We start from the raw sequence: 15707 nt of genomic DNA, 5'->3' as shown, positions 1-15707 counted from the left end.
CCAGTGCTGGGATGGAATTCCTGGATTGGAATGCTGTGACCGAAATCCCAGTTGAAACTTTTTCTCCATTAAAGGGGAAAACTGGTTCCCACTAAGCTATTTTTACACACTTACCTTTCCTGTGTGTGACTTGATGTGTTTTATAAACAGCCCCTACAACATTGTGGGCTATGTAAGACCATAAACTGACCTAGAAGGTAGAATCAAATCTAAAACGCGTTAACAAGAAGGACCTATTGTCACCAAGTCTGATGAAAGTAGAGATTTCCTGGGGACTCATCAGGGAATGGGTGTGGCCACAACTGTCAGCGTCCTGGTGCCCCTGCTCACTTACCATGACGATTCCTCCAGACTGTTCCGCCGTACACATGCTCATGATTGGTGCCATGCCGATGGTGGTCCCTTGGAAATAAACTCCGCTAGGAAATAAAAGGAAGGGCTTCCGTAAAGTGATATAGAATAAAGACATTTTCTAATACTTGAAATTCATTTGGACATTCCCACAGGAGCTGCAAAACCTTTTCTACACAAAAATGAAAACGGCTTCAGCAGGGTATATTGACAGGTGATTTTATCTTTAGATCTTTTACAATTTATTTCCCAGTTGCAGATCACGGTCCTGTAATCCTTTCAGATTTTTGTTTTCAAGATTCGGACAATAACCAGTCATGACTCTCGTATGCATATGTTGTATTCTGCCTATTTCCTAATGGACTGTGGGGAGCTCTCCTTTTAAACAATGTCTGCTGATGGAAGGGCTGAGAAGAGTCACTGAGAATCACTGTCAATTAAATGAAATGCATTAGCTGGCTTACTAGATTTTTCTGTTGTAGCTGGATTTCGTTTTCCTGTGTAACATGACAAATAGGATGGAAATCCAAACTGTTCCACAACGTCCTGCTAATGTAGCCTGCAAAAGGGAAATCGGCAGAAACATGATGGGTCCTCTGGAGTCGGTGCAGAAGAACTACATACCCACAAATCCTCGGCACCCTGGGAGGAAGCTTCTGGAAGGGGACCTTGTGGCTTAGGTGCAGCTTTCCTCTATACAGAATCTTGATCAGTGAGTGTAATGACATCAAGGCCTGTTTAATGCATGTGCTGCTAATTCCAACTTCATGCATTAAAAAGTAAACACTGGATTAAGAAGTACAAATTGTTTGTTATATAGGAGTCATGGGGATGTAGGGTAGAGCATAGGAACATAGTCAATAATATTGTAATGAGTATTATGGTGTCAGATGGGTACTAGATTTTTTGGGGTGATTGGGAGGGGGTTGGGGACAGGGTGAAAAAGGTGAAGGGATTAAGAGGTAAAAATTGGTAGTTACAAAATAGTCATGGGGATGTAAAGTATAGACAATATAGTCAATAATATGGTAATAATTATGTGTAGTGCCAGGTGGGTACTAGACCAGTCAGGGGGACCACTTCTTGAATTATATAAATGTGTAACCACTATGATGTACACCTGAAAATAATATAAAATAATATTGAATGTCGACTGTAATTGAAAAATCAAAAAAAGGCGGGGGAAGGTGAAAGGGAATAAAAGGTCCAAATTTCCAGGTATAAAACAAGTAAGTCAGGGGGATGTAACATACAGCATGGGGAACAGAGTCAGTAATATTGTGACAGCACAGTCAGATGTTTGCGGGACTTATCATGGTGATCACTTCCTACATACATAAATGTTGAATTACTGTGGTGTAACCTGAAACTAATATAATATTGTATGTTAGCTGTATTTTTAATAAAAATCTTAAAAAATAAATAAAACATGTATGCAGAGCAGTAAAAAAATAAATAAATAAATAAATAAACACGGTATTTGCTGAATTTCCTTTAAGGGAAACAAATGACTTACCCATGATACCTTGGCCACGTACATACATAGATTTTACATGTATTATTTGACAGGTTAGGTATTTTGGCAGTGGTCACTTGGATAAGAGAGAGTACGTGCATATAAAACCTCACCTACGTATGTGTGTATGTATATGTGCCTGCATTCCATTACATTCTATGTGCAATAGTAGGGATTATAGCTTTTACATTTACATCCACATAGACATTTAGACTATAGATTATACATGTATATAAATGATGTTATGTAAGAGGCTAATTTATTTCCAGATGTTCAAGTTGGATAGACTCCCATTTGGGAAAAAAAAATCAAAACAAAACACTCTGATTCTCCTTTTAGTAGTTCAGGATTAATCAATGCATAAAATATGAGGCAACCACAAATATTCAAGGCGGGAGAAAAGAAAAACTGTGTGAAAAAGGCCAAAGTAAATGTTCAGGGAATGCCACCAGCCTCAGTTCAGATGCAGGCATTTTCTAAAGTGAGGACGGGATGGTATTGGTTTTTCGCTTTCCATAAATGTTCGATCAATGAGATCCAATTTGCTAAAGAAAAGTGTTTCTGATTCTAAATCTTTTCATCCAATGATATGAGCTACATGAGAACAAAAGAGTAATGGCATAAACTGTTTTAAGGATTTGAATAAAAAGTGTGTTACTCGGGGAAAAATCTACTTCATACTAATTTAGATGATGATAAGCATTTTTTTTCTTTTAAATATAAAGGTATTGGTAACATCGCACCTTTGTACCATGCTATGGTATAGCTGTGCTTTCCCTCAGTTATTAATTCACACACTCATCGCTCTCTGAAATGTCCTTATTTATTGTTGTCTTTTCCCATTAGAATGGAGGCCCCGACAGCAGGAGGCTCAGTGTTCAACATCATTATGTTCAAAGCTCCTAAACCATATTTGGTTCCCAATTGGTGCTCGATACAAATTAATTGAAAGACAGAACAGAAGGTTAATGTGCTACACTGCTGGCATTCTCTGATCTAGAAAATCAAAGAATAACAGTGAAACACAAGGAGGGGAAAAGATTTTTTTCCCCCAAATATCTGACCGTAATCACCCAGGGGTACTGTCTTCAGATCTTGCATAAACATTTTTCACTAATAATGAAAGAAAATGAGCTTTAAAAAGTAGCCTGCTCTGCACAACTTTATATCAAGACTAAGATGAGAAAATGCTGCATAAAGAAAAATGTTCAAGTGACAGAAGCAAGAAATAAGACATCAGCTAGAGGAATAGGTTTCCCAGGGTGTCCAAAGGGAGACTTTCGCAACAGACCCCAAATTCTGGTCAGCATGGCCTCTGCCCCACGGATGAGGGCTGAGAAACCCCCTTTTATGAATCGGTGCGCCTTCCAGGCACCATGTGGGTGGACCTAAGATGAGAGTGGGTCCCTGTTCCTTTAAGCAAAGGAGAGACAATGAACGCCCTACCTGATAAGCTGTGCATTGTCATGGGATTTGCGAGGTAGAAGCTTCATCTTTCTCCAGTCCAGAAACTCATGGAGGGTTGTAAATGGGTCCTGACTTATAGAGCATTTGTCGATGTCATTCCACACCTCCACGCCCACCAACACTATTCGGATATTCAGGGGTCTGTAAAACTGATGAAGACAGGCATCCTTTGGAGATCACATTAACGAGAACGTAAAATGCAGAGCAGAAGAGATTTGCATGTTTTGAGCTTTATGGACATAGGTGAGAAAAATAACACTGTGCTCCCTTATTCCTGTGGCATTAGAATTTAAGAAATATTTGCAGTGCCTGATGCAAAATGATGTGTTAACTGGGTTCTCAAATTCTGTTGACCAATTAGATGCTGAAGTTATTGGCCTTTAGATGTCTGCTCTTATTTGTACGGAAGCTCACATTTCAAACTATTCATTGGTGATTTCAAATGTGCATATAGATGTGGATTATAGCTCACGTAGTGATATTATAGTTAAAGGCTGCCAGTTAATATCTACTGCAGGAAAAACAGTGAGTGAGTGAGGGTTTTCAGACACTCTGCCAAATGCTTTGTTCATTTTAAGCCAAATGTTCTACCTATGAGTTACTGAAAATGAACCTGTATTAATATTTCAGAAAGACTAAGCCTTGGCTGACACTATCTTATTCTGTCACCTACCATCAGTCTAGAAGGTTTTAATTAAACGAGCGAATCAATAGCTTTTGGAATAATAAAGGCATAAATAGAACCCTTCTTCAGGAACTGTAATGACCATTCTCCTCACAGCCAGAAGCTGGCTCACCAATGGCATCATGGGAAGGCTCTGTTATAAAGAAGCCCCTCTTTTACTGGGGCTGAAGTGAAGCTTCAGGTACACCACTCAAAGCATGTCTTCTCATTGCCTTCCTGTCCCCCATCTTTACATATACGTGACTTTAACTTATAGCCCTTTCTCTGCAAGCAGGTCGTCCTGAGTCAAAGGTAGGCAGGGCAACTCTTGAATGGGACGAAGGGCTGGTTTTGTCCCAGACAAGCTTATTGGGGCTGGATGAGTGGTCAGGGGAGAGGGCAGAACTACCCATTGCTCCCAACCACCTTGCTGCCCCCACGTGCATCACATTCACCAGGAAGTGGCTCTGTGCTCAGGGCCCGGGGGCGAGAACATGGGATCATCTGGCTGGTTGTCAAACCTTTCAATACCTGTGACGTGTGAGGCAGTGCACAGCGGAAAAGTTCCTCATCTACTGATATCCAGGTAGCCAAGGAGAACGACGTGGCTGGTGATAGCAGCCAAAGTCAAGCTCCAGATAAGAGCAGGTCCTGTTCTTAGTTACTAGATGCATCTGGGCCAACAAGTAACGAAGGTCACACAAGCTTTGTGTCGGATCATTAAGTCCCATTCCAATGCAATGAGCTAAAGTGCAGGACACTCCCTCCCCAAAGATGAGCATCTCACCCTGGGTTCTGACCCATTGAAGGAAGGCTCATCTTTTCCCTTGCTCATCTCCCCAGTCATCTGGTGAGCATTAGGTTAGCAGAAGAATACGACTGCAACACAAGCTACATCACAGAATATAAACTGATTGTGGCAGTCCAACTTGGTTCCAAGCAGATAAAAATTATGGGCATTACATTAATAAGTTAATGAAACAATTATATGACCAAAATGCTACCCAACAGCTTGTTTTCAATCAAGAATTGCTTGGCTTGTGGTATCTACGTGGAAACCCCGAGCTGAGGCTTCCCAGGCAAAACTGAATTCCTGGACCCCTCTGGACCTCTGAACGCACATGTCTGGTTGCTGTCCTTTGATGAAGAGATTATACTTTCAGCATTATTACACACAAAGGTAACAGTGATCAGAAAGCACAGACAAGAGATCCAGGGCTGATGTCCACACAAACTTGCTAAATGACACCCTCAAGTGTGGGCTTCAGGGTTGTCGTCTGTGAAGGGGACACTGTTTGCCTCTGACAAGTGTTGTATGGAAGTAGTAGTTAAGGTCTATAAAGGACTAATTGTCATCGTTTCTGAGAGGAGCTTTGGCGCTTACTCATCAAAGAGCTTTTCCTAATAACGATGGGTTGAAATTTGCATCTATTGGCTCCCTCAAATCACAGCCGTAGAATGGATTTCATATGTAGATGTATATAACATAAAGTCCCTCCACTGCAAAGCCATGCTACTGATTAACTGTCATATATGCTGAAATCACACCAAGTTATCACACACAGTCCCTTCACTGCCTGCTGCAAATCTCCCCAGGACAGCTCAGGGTTTCCTTTGTTTCTTCCTATTAGCAATAGCCACAGCTAACACTTATTAGCATTTTCTGCATCCCAGGCACAGGGCTAAGAGCTTTCCATGCCATAGCTCTCTTAGTCTTCACAATAAATCCATGAGTTGAGAACCGTTATTATTCCCATTCTATAGTCAAGGACGTTGAGACATGGAGGGACCAGGTAACCAGTCAAGACATGGCTGGCATGGCTGGGGTTTGAATGCTGGCGCTCAGGTTTTAAACCACTAACATAGCCACCACCCTTGTGCGAGTGCTCTTCCAAGATGACCCACTGTGACCCCAGGCACAGAGAGAAGCTCAGCTGGAGCTTGGCAGCTGTGTGCCTGGTCTATGAATCTCAGAATGTATGCGGACATGGTCCAAGACCAGCTGAATTGATTCACCCATTCATACAGCAGCAACAAATATTTTCTTGGCTCTTGTTGTGTGCGAGGCTTGGCACTGGCACAAAGAGAAAGGATTGGGACACCCTTGCCCTTGGCTCAGAGGTCAGCAGGAAGCTCAAGGCATGGGACACTTAGTTATTATTTCAGTGACCTCCAGTAGAGTGACCTGCCAAGAAAGGGTGCAAACCGGAAGTTCAGAATATGCTGTTCTCGAGGGCTCAAGGAAAGCTTTCTGGAAGAAGTGGATCTGGGAAAAAAACAGGTAGAACTAAAGAGCAGTTTCCTGGGGTCCAACACGGGGACTTGCATGGTTCAGGCAACTGGCTTGGGAAAGGAGGGAAGAAGACTCACGAGAGGGAAAAAACCTGGAGAAATTAAATGCATGGCAGAATCCTTTCAAAAGTAGGTCACGGAGGCTCAGCCTTAAAGAATTTGCAGCTGGCGCTAACTTCTTAATGAATAAGAAGTGGGAAGATTGGAGGTGAAAGGTTAAAGAGGCAAAGCTCTGACAAGCACTTCTTTTGGCAGGCCCAGCCCCCCCCCCCCACTGCTCCCACCCCCACAATGTAAGCAGGACCTGGGGCAATGTCTCTTAGTTCCTGTGTGGAGGGTTTGCCTACAAGGATAAGTACACGGCAGGCATGCTTTTTGTGTTGTAGTGACAGGAGAAATTTCATGAACGGTTAAGAATGTCACCTTTGTCACTAAATCACTTCTTAGTCTTCCAGTCTGGGATGTCTTTCTCCTTCTTTCCTTCAAGCCAATGCAGTCAGCCAAGCAGTTATTCATTTAGAATGACCAGGCAAAGCCAAGATTTTTGCAAATGAGGATGTGGCCACTGGGATAGTCATTGTTTTTTTGGACCAAGACACCTGTCGAGTGAAATTTTGCTTCTAAAGTTGCAAAACTAAAATTTGGAACACTCGCTAGAATGCAGGGCTCATTGGAGGGAGCCAGGGTGCCCCCACCGGGGTCTTCAGGGTCAGCTGCGGGGGGGGGGGGGCACATTTGTATGCTCAGCGATTCAGCTCTCTCATCACTGAAAACACAAGCACCGCCAGACTGGCAAACTCCACCGAGCCCCTCAGGGCTTTGCTGCGCTATATTGCTTTTTAATTACCAGTGCAAGTTATCAGCAAATCCCATTTGCTTATTTTGAGTTTTGCAGACTGAAGCAAGATATAATATAGAATAAGATGTAGAGAAATACAAACATGAAAAACCAAACACATCCTATTAAAGTGGATTTCAGCAATGACCAGACTCTATTTAATATTGTTCGTGGTTTCCTTTTACTTCCAGGGTCTAACAAGACCGTGTCGGATGCATTCTGAATTTTCCATGCACAGAGCTTGGTGCCACCCATAAGGCCTTGTAGAATGGAGCTGAATTGCTGGAAGGGCCTTTGCCTTCAGTTTTCTGAAGTCTTTGAAAACCCCATTCACACGTAATATGATTGTTTGAAAACATAGCTACCGCAAAGCATCCTTGAACTGCTATGTGTAAAATGTGAACATTCCAGAAGCTCCTGGCTGTGAAAGGCTTAGCAATGAGCCAGGTCCCTCTTCCCTCTCACTTGTCTTCACAGGCAGGAGACAGGCAATTGCTGAGAATTACAGTTGTGTTTGCGTTAGGTCAGCGGGGGCCAGCCATGCTGCAGGTGAGAACCACCTGGGGAGTCCTGATGTCCAGGCCCCTCCCAGACACCCAGGCAGAAAGTGCGAGAAGCCTGTTGTTGGCTGAGAGCATCAGCACCAAACAGCTCGATGCTCTCGCTTCCCAACAGGGTGTGTTTCCGAAGGGCAGGTGGTGTAGACCGTTCCACCATCTCCTTGGGAACAGGTGGTGGAAAGAGTGTTGCTGAGCAGATACCCCCACGGTCAGACCAGACACCCAGGGTCAGACTAGACGCCCAGGGTCTCTTCCAGCTCTGACATCACCTTGGTCAAGGGTGAGCTCCCCACCTCCTGAGAGATTTTCTTGGTGAGGGATTTTCCACCCGCTGATTGGGCCCAGTCAATTTCAGTGTCTAGCGTGTACCCCTTATAAATGAGGGACCACCCTCAGGGCCATGTTGGCACAGATCTGGACTGACAGGGAAGGTGTGCAGGGGGTGTGGGATTGGGCAGTGGAGACCTGGGAAGAGCTCTGCTTGGAAGCTCTCAAAATGGTCGGAGGATCCCGACCAGGGTTCGGCATGGAACTGGGGGTCCAAGATCCCCTCAGGCTGGGACTCTTGTCTGGCCAGCAGGGAGCGGAGGAGCTGTGTCCTAAGGCAGCGGCAGTCTGGTCAGTGTGGGATGGCACCTCCTGCAGCTGCTCCAGGCCCCGGGAATTCCGCGCTCAGAAGACGGAGCCCACAGGCCGATTCCCACCTCCCGCTCAGTCAGAGGGGGTGTGCTTCATCTCTTCCACCTCATTTCCTAACATTTACGTGATTTGAGGGATTTAATTGCCCAAAAAAGAACCTACCTTGTCAACGTGATTAGCGATCTCTATTAATCGCTGCTTAACTTTTTCCAGATCTTTTCCTTGCCTCTGAAACTTAATAATTTTAAATGTCAGCATTAATAACAGCAAGAATATCAATCAAACCTCATCTTCCCAGCCCCTGGAAATGTGAGATCTTGGGCTTTGCAAACCACCCAAGGCCCTCCCTGGTTTACGCTGAAATGAGCTCCCACCCTGTCCAGTAATTTCCCCATCCAGGGACTTTCTCAAACTCCCTGAAATTCGCCCAAGCCAAATGCTCATAAGACAGTAACTTCTGCGATTTTTCCAGCCTCATAAATGATAGAGGCAGTGACATGTTTTGGCAACGAGAAAACAGACAACTAGAAAAGAATCCAAAACCATTTTTCATATCATCAACTTGATTTTAACTTCCTCAGAAATTTCTTTTATATTTGTTTTTTAAAATTAAATAGTAAAAGCAATAGATGCTCATGGCAACAAGTCAAACAATACAGAGGAAAGTGAATAAAAAGTTAATAAATTCCCTCTTTCCCCTCTAATCTGACCTTCCAGAACAGGAACAGTTTTCTGAGAAATTGTCAAGCCTGTTTCATTTATATGTGTTGTCTATGAGAAAATGTCACCTAATTCATAATACGTAGAAGTGGCAAGAAATGAATACAGAGAAGATAATTTAAAAAATGCTAATTAAAAGTTAATTGAAAGAAAACACTAGCATAACATCAAGCCTTACTTCAGAAGGTAGGGGTTTTCTGCTGTGTCTCTACAGCTTTCATTCACTCATTCATTTTGGCTGAGAACATATCGGACATTTTTAAAACTAAACTTTTCCCCAAAACGTTTTAGAATCCATTCTAAAGCCATCTGCCATGTCCCTCAACTAATTCTCCCTGTCTGGAGAGCTTAGCTACAGAGCCACTCTGTTTTTTCTGCAGTCCTTGCCTATTATTTTGTAATATCAGAAACATTTTTAACATTTTATACTTTATAATATCAGAAAATCACTTTTTCCATGGGTTGTTTACAGCACTTTTAAGGGCTTATAGAAAATGAAGTTAATTAAAGCAAGAAATAACTTGCTAAACATTTTCTTTTTCCTGTCTCTCTCTTTTTTTTTTTTTTTTTTTAACTAACTGTACCGAGAAATTTCAAGCTCTTACCTCTCGGTTGTCTGCTACAATAACCAGTTCTACGTACTTGGTCATCTTGAGGGTCTCCCGTTTATGCTGCCAAAAGGAAACATGGATTTAATTTCCCATAATGCCTCCTGGGGCTCTCAGTCCACTGTCAACATCTCTGGACTCACGCAAGCACTGTAACTAAGGGGAGACTTTAACTTCACCATCACCGGCTCCCACACCTCCCTTCCATCTAGAAGTTCACCTCCAACCCCAACAACCTCTGTAGAAACTTCTCAATGTGAGTGACCAGTTTCCAGTTCCATCTGGGAAATCCTTCCAAGGAATCTAGCTTTTCTGCTGGATCACTGCAGGGTCAGAATGAGCATGTGCAGAAAGGCGCATCCACGAGCAAACCAAAGCTCTCTCTCGAACAGAAGCCAGTCAATGGCTGTTCATTTGGGCTGTATGTAGCACATCTGAAGATTACTACAGAAAATTATGACATTCAGTGTCCCATGTGTGTTCTCTTTGCCTTTATGGTTCAGTTTTGTGAGTTGAGAAAAGTGGAGAATAATTTGAGCAGGAATTACATAATCCTTCTGGGGGAACACTGAGTAGTCCAGGCCAGCAAGCTTATTTCATATGGCTGATCATTTAAAAATCTAGACAGAAGCAAATGGAAGACGGGTGGTCTGGAGAGCAGGGAATGGCCAGGCTGATAAACACGGAACAGAGCCCGGCGAGAAAGAGGTGTTAGGAAGAAAATTAGAAAGGAACAAAAGAGAACAGAAACAGTGTCAAGGAAAAAAAAAAAGACTAAAATATGCCACTGGAGAAAAGGGATTTGGTAGGAGTGAAATGTGGAGACGAATGTGGAAATTATATGTCAAGGGGTAGGGATGCAGAAGACCCAGACAGCACAAATATGAATGGCCTCTCACATAACAGCAGCCTTAGAAGTGGGTTACATTTTAATCAAGTTTCCTCAAAAAACATTCGCACTCTTCCATGAATTACTGGGAGAATCCCAAAGGCATTTTTAGGAGAAAAAGAGCAATTCATGGAGGGTGGTCTCAGAAAGCAAACATTAACAACAAAAAACAAAGCCTTCTGCTTCTGCAATAAAATGCAGTTGGAGGAAATGGGGGCTGAACTGGCCTGGTCCTTCTGACTGATATTGCCGGTTTATGAGTTAACTACACACAAGGCTTGACGTTTAAAACGTGCGTGTTATAACCGTGCTTTCAGACAAAAGCAAAAATGGCCCAGGCATGCTTTGAATCAGCTTTCTAGTCACACAATCCTGAGGGAAACATCTTTTACAAAACAAATCCTTGTCAGTCCAGGATCTTCCAAACAGATTTTTACAAGAAAAATGTTTGTATCATAGCAGAGTTCCCCGTCGCCGCCCAGCTGGGCTGATTCATGAATTTAGGGATCCCTAAAGAAATCTTATGAAGAAAAAAATAAAGCACCATGAAAAGCGCAATTTCTCATAGTTTTACAACGTTACAAGAAAGAAAAAAAGTCAAGCTTTGTAACTGCATGTTGTAGGTGTGTTTTATGGTGATAACTACGGACATATAAAGGAGAAAACATTAGCCCCAGTGGGATCCACTGGTCTACAGAAAATGAGACACCTTCTCAAAGTGTGAGGCTCTTACTCCTTCTCCTGACTGAGGTGTGAAAGAAGCAGAAGGCTCTTTTTTCCACCCCCACAATTCCCCGATTCACCGTTAACAGATTCAGCTAATGACACAGAAGAAACTCGAGCTCTATAAATGGAAAAATAATTTCCCATTGAAAAACTCAAGAAAGGGCCTCGCTGGTTTAGACATTGACACTTTTAGGCTGTGAAGGGGTGAAATAAACAACGAGGGGCTCTATCCAAGTGGCCTTGGATCATCATTTAGAAAATACACAATTCCAGATAATGAAAACAAACACATGAGCACAATTTTCCTGCGTCTGCAGTTTTCAGAGGAGTCTACATTTTCTCATGAATTCAGAGAACTGCAAGCTCAGAGAGAAGCTAACCACACAATAATAAAAAGCCATAGGGGGAGTGGCCGGCTCATGTCCACGATGGTTCATTCCATCAGCTGTACACACAGAGAGGCTTAAATTACCTCCACATGATTTCGACCTATTTGGGCTGTCCAGTTTAAAACACACACACACACACACACACACACACACACACACACACACAGATCGTATTTAAAACTTTTGATAGGCAGAGCAACATTTGGAACTGGCTGTTTGATTAAAATTTCATTTTGGGGGTTATAAACAAAAGCCCTTCCCCAAACACATAGGCCCAGAAGCCTCTGAGCATGGCCCGGTCATCTCTGCTCCAAGAGGGAGACTGAGGCATTCCTTGAGTCTTGCTCAAGAGGGAAGCATTTCCTGGACCTCTCGAAGCCACCACAGCCAAGTTCCTGGAGACAGAATGTCCCCCAAACATGCTACAATGAGAACTCTCGCACCAGGAACTTAACTGGACCCAACTTAGGTTAGAAAAGCACTGTTGAGATCAGGGTGACAATAAACTCTCCTTGTAACTCTCTCTTCCTATGGGCCAGACTGTTTGTCTGTCATTCACTCACCCCATAAATATCTCCCAGGAACTGTCTGTGTGCTAGGTAGGGTGCTGGGTGCTGGGGATAAAGGGATGGATAAGAAATGCAAGGCACTGCCCTCACGAAGCTCACATTGTAGGAGGGGGTAGGGGAAGGAGTGACAATAAAGAATTGTCAAACAAAAAGAAAAATCAAGCGCAGTCTGTGAAAAGCACAGCAACGGCAATAAACGGGGTCCTACAATTTAAAGAGATAAAGAGAGGGGAAGGGAGGGACTAAGTTCGCTGAGACCTGAGGATGAGGAGTAGGTATGTGTGGAAAGCGTGGAGGGAACAGTGTTTCAGGTAGATGGAATAACAACAGCAGAAGTTGGGTGTGATACAACCAAACAACAAAAGAACACCTGCAGTGGAACCAAGGCCCGTGTTCCCATAGGCGGTACAATCAGCAAATTAAATGAATCAAAGGTTTGGTTTGTCTTCCTCTGAATAAGGAACGCTCATTCTTGGCTCAGGCGAGGCTCCATGCCTTGAATGTAAGGCCACTTTATGAATATTTATAAGCGGAGCCGTGCTTTCCACTGTGAAAGGTTGTCTCCACCATCCTTTCCAATGTCCTGTGTGGGGATGAAGCAGATTGACCATATCTGTGTTGGATGTAGCCTCTGGGGCCGAACTAACCCACTATATATACATATAGAGAGGCTGCAGAACTAAGCAGCAAAAGACACAATAAGCTGGAAGGACAGGCTGAACCTGACGCCCTAAACATTTATAGGGAAGACCTGAAATTGAGTCCGAAAAAACTAATGGCACAAGTGAGATTTCTTACTGATTTATCCAGAGCTTTAATTGATTCAAGACTCACTAGGAATCCACACCTGCAGATTTTGGAAGCTCAGCTCCCACTGATAGAGGCTGAACCCACAGCCAAGGAAGCAGGCTTGCTGCTGGCCGTTCTCCATCACCAACTTCCAGAACGACCAGGGCAGCAAAAGAACTTGCTGTGGTCTCTTGGAGGTGTGGAAGTGAGCACAGTTATGTTAGGGAGGGGGTCAACATGCCTGCTCTAATTAATGTGTGTTCAAATTGTTCTGGCTAGTTCCTGGTATGCAACGATGATTAGGCTCTACATTTAATATCTATTCCTATCCCTGCTCCTTCCATCACCACCAACACCGTGGCTTCTATGAAACCAAGACGATAGTCTATCTAGAAACTCAGAAGCGACAACACAGTTCCATGTCTGAATGGCTGGAGGGGACACAAAGTGTCACTCTGACCTGCAGTCCGGTTTATACTCAGCAGCCAAAGCAAACATTGCTTTCTAGACAAGGCATCAATTTTTGCATTTGACTTACAATTATCCTAACTAATGAGGGGAAAAACAGCGCGGATTATCCTAAAGAAAGGGCAATTCAAAAATAATTTACATTTCCCTTTGGGATGTGTTATGTGATTTTTCCCAGTAGCAGACTTAGGGAGCCTCTGCCTTCCTTCCTTCCTTCCTTCCAGCTGGCACAGACCAATCCAGAATTAACTTGCATTCTTGAATGCATAGCTGATGGAGAGGGAAGGGGCATGTGGCAGGAGAGCTCAGCGGCTAGGGCTCTTCAGGCCAGACTTACAAACAAGAGAGCTGGTTATGGTGCTGTCTGACTACAGGCACCCTTCCAGGAGCAATCTGGGTTCCTGCTAAAATCTCATGGAAAGCTTTGTAAAAATGACAAACAATAGCTTCAGCTTATATTATAGCCAGCTCACACCCTGAGTGCAGATTTATTCCCGCTGCTCCGTGAGGAAAAAATGCAAATGTCTGCAGAAAAATCTTAGCCTGCAAACCAAATTTTGCAACAGTCAGTGAGTAAGGGCAGAAAAATGCTGGGAAAAAGCAAATGCAGTTGCTGCACAAATGAGATTAGTTACCGTGTTTCTCCGAAAATAAGGCCTAGTCGGAGCATCAGCTCTAAAGTGTCTTTTGGAGAAAAAATTAATATAAGACCCAGTATTATAGCATATCATATCATACTGTACATAAGACCCGGTATTATATTATATTGTATTGTATTATATTATACTATATTGTATTGTATTGTATTATATTATATTATATATATCATGCCTGGTCTTATATTAAAATAAGACCAGGTCTTATATTAATTTTTGCTCCAAAAGACGCACTAGAGCTGATGGTCCAGCGAGGTCTTATGTTCGGGGAAACACGGTAGGTGCAGTTACACTGGTTTCTGAGGAGAGAATCGAGGCAGCGTGCGGGAGGCAGGGGTGCTGCAGACAACTTAAATATGTCCCTTTCATATTTACCACAGGTGCTACCCCAAACTATGTGGGACGTAATTCCAGTTCCCATGCATTCTATTTATTGGAAAAGTATTTTTTTTGTATCATTTTCATTATATTTTTGTACTTTAAGTCAGGGACATTTTCTCTTCCATAAAAACACTTACAAGTGTTTCTAGAGAGAAATATTGAGAATGGAGTTGAACTGCCTTGGATGCCTTCCTTTTCAATTTAAAGGTTCATTTGCACTTCAGTATGCGTTATTAACAAAACAACCTTTTTATTCAGGTTTTCCACAGTTCTCTACAAATCAAAAGGGCTGGAAATTATTGTGCCAATCATGGTTCTAGAGAGTTGCAGTCTTAGTTAAAGAATTAAAACATGGCTGGCAAGCGCGGCCCAAGCACGCACTTCTACATCAAATGCCAAACATATGTGAGTGTCATTTTTAACTGTCAAGTGATAAATCTTGTTATGTGGATGGTGCCTATTTAACAAGGTACTCAATGCAAAACACCTCGAAAACAGCATGCAAATGTTCTACTTGTTTATGACTGGGAAAGCGACAGCCTCATCACATCTCCTCCAGGTCTGAAATCAAAGGCAAGAGTGTTTGAAGAGAAAAATAAACATGCCCTGGGACCTTGGAGGCTGGTCTTTGTGACTCCAACTCTTAAATCTGTCACTCTAAGAGGGGTGGGGGAGAAAAGCAGGACAGCTTCCCGCCCCCACAAGTGTCAATGTCAAGGTGAGCGACAGTCCCTGGGGGGGGGGGATCCTCCCCTCCTGTGTGATGGGGAAGAAAAAGAGAAAGAGGTTCTGAGCACCGGCCCGTATAAATCTTGGGAGCTTATTAACACAGGAAGTTACGGTGACACAGGCAGAACACTAGGACGGAAAGAATGAATGTAAAATTGAAATGAAAAGTCCTGAAACCATTCTGTTAAGAGCAGGTGAGGGAAATTACACACTACCTGTAGGTATGAGGGAAATTTTAAGAATGAGAAGAAATCATTTAGGGTAACGTTTATAGTTTGAATGTAGGAAAATGATTAGGAATGAGCCAAGAGGAAGAATATTTATGAAATGTTGACTGTTAGACAGCGGAAGACTCAAATGAAAGTCAGGAAAGACAAAACGTGTTAAGTGCAACCTTGAAAAACATGTTCCCATTCTGTAAAGTATAAGTACAAGTGACATCATATCCACGAATTC

The 15707-nt window shown here is 42.9% G+C and overlaps 1 protein-coding gene across 1 annotated transcript in view; it reads right to left on the bottom strand.

The window, feature by feature from the left end:
- ADAM12 (ADAM metallopeptidase domain 12) overlaps positions 1-15707 on the bottom strand; it is a 317444-nt gene that overhangs the window by 74945 nt on the left and 226792 nt on the right. Inside the window, exons 7-10 of the mRNA XM_074338816.2 lie at positions 9653-9718; positions 8490-8561; positions 3314-3483; positions 335-419 (exon numbers count right to left, since the gene is read on the bottom strand). Coding sequence (XP_074194917.2) covers positions 335-419; positions 3314-3483; positions 8490-8561; positions 9653-9718 — 393 coding nt within the window. The remainder of the gene's footprint in view (positions 1-334; positions 420-3313; positions 3484-8489; positions 8562-9652; positions 9719-15707) is intronic.

Source organism: Rhinolophus sinicus, chromosome 15 (genome assembly GCF_057876585.1).
Source record: "Rhinolophus sinicus isolate RSI-liver-muscle chromosome 15, RSI-T2T, whole genome shotgun sequence".
Taxonomy (NCBI): domain Eukaryota; kingdom Metazoa; phylum Chordata; class Mammalia; order Chiroptera; family Rhinolophidae; genus Rhinolophus; species Rhinolophus sinicus.
Note: the sequence above shows the minus strand (reverse complement) of the source record. Positions and strands in the feature narration are given on the sequence as shown.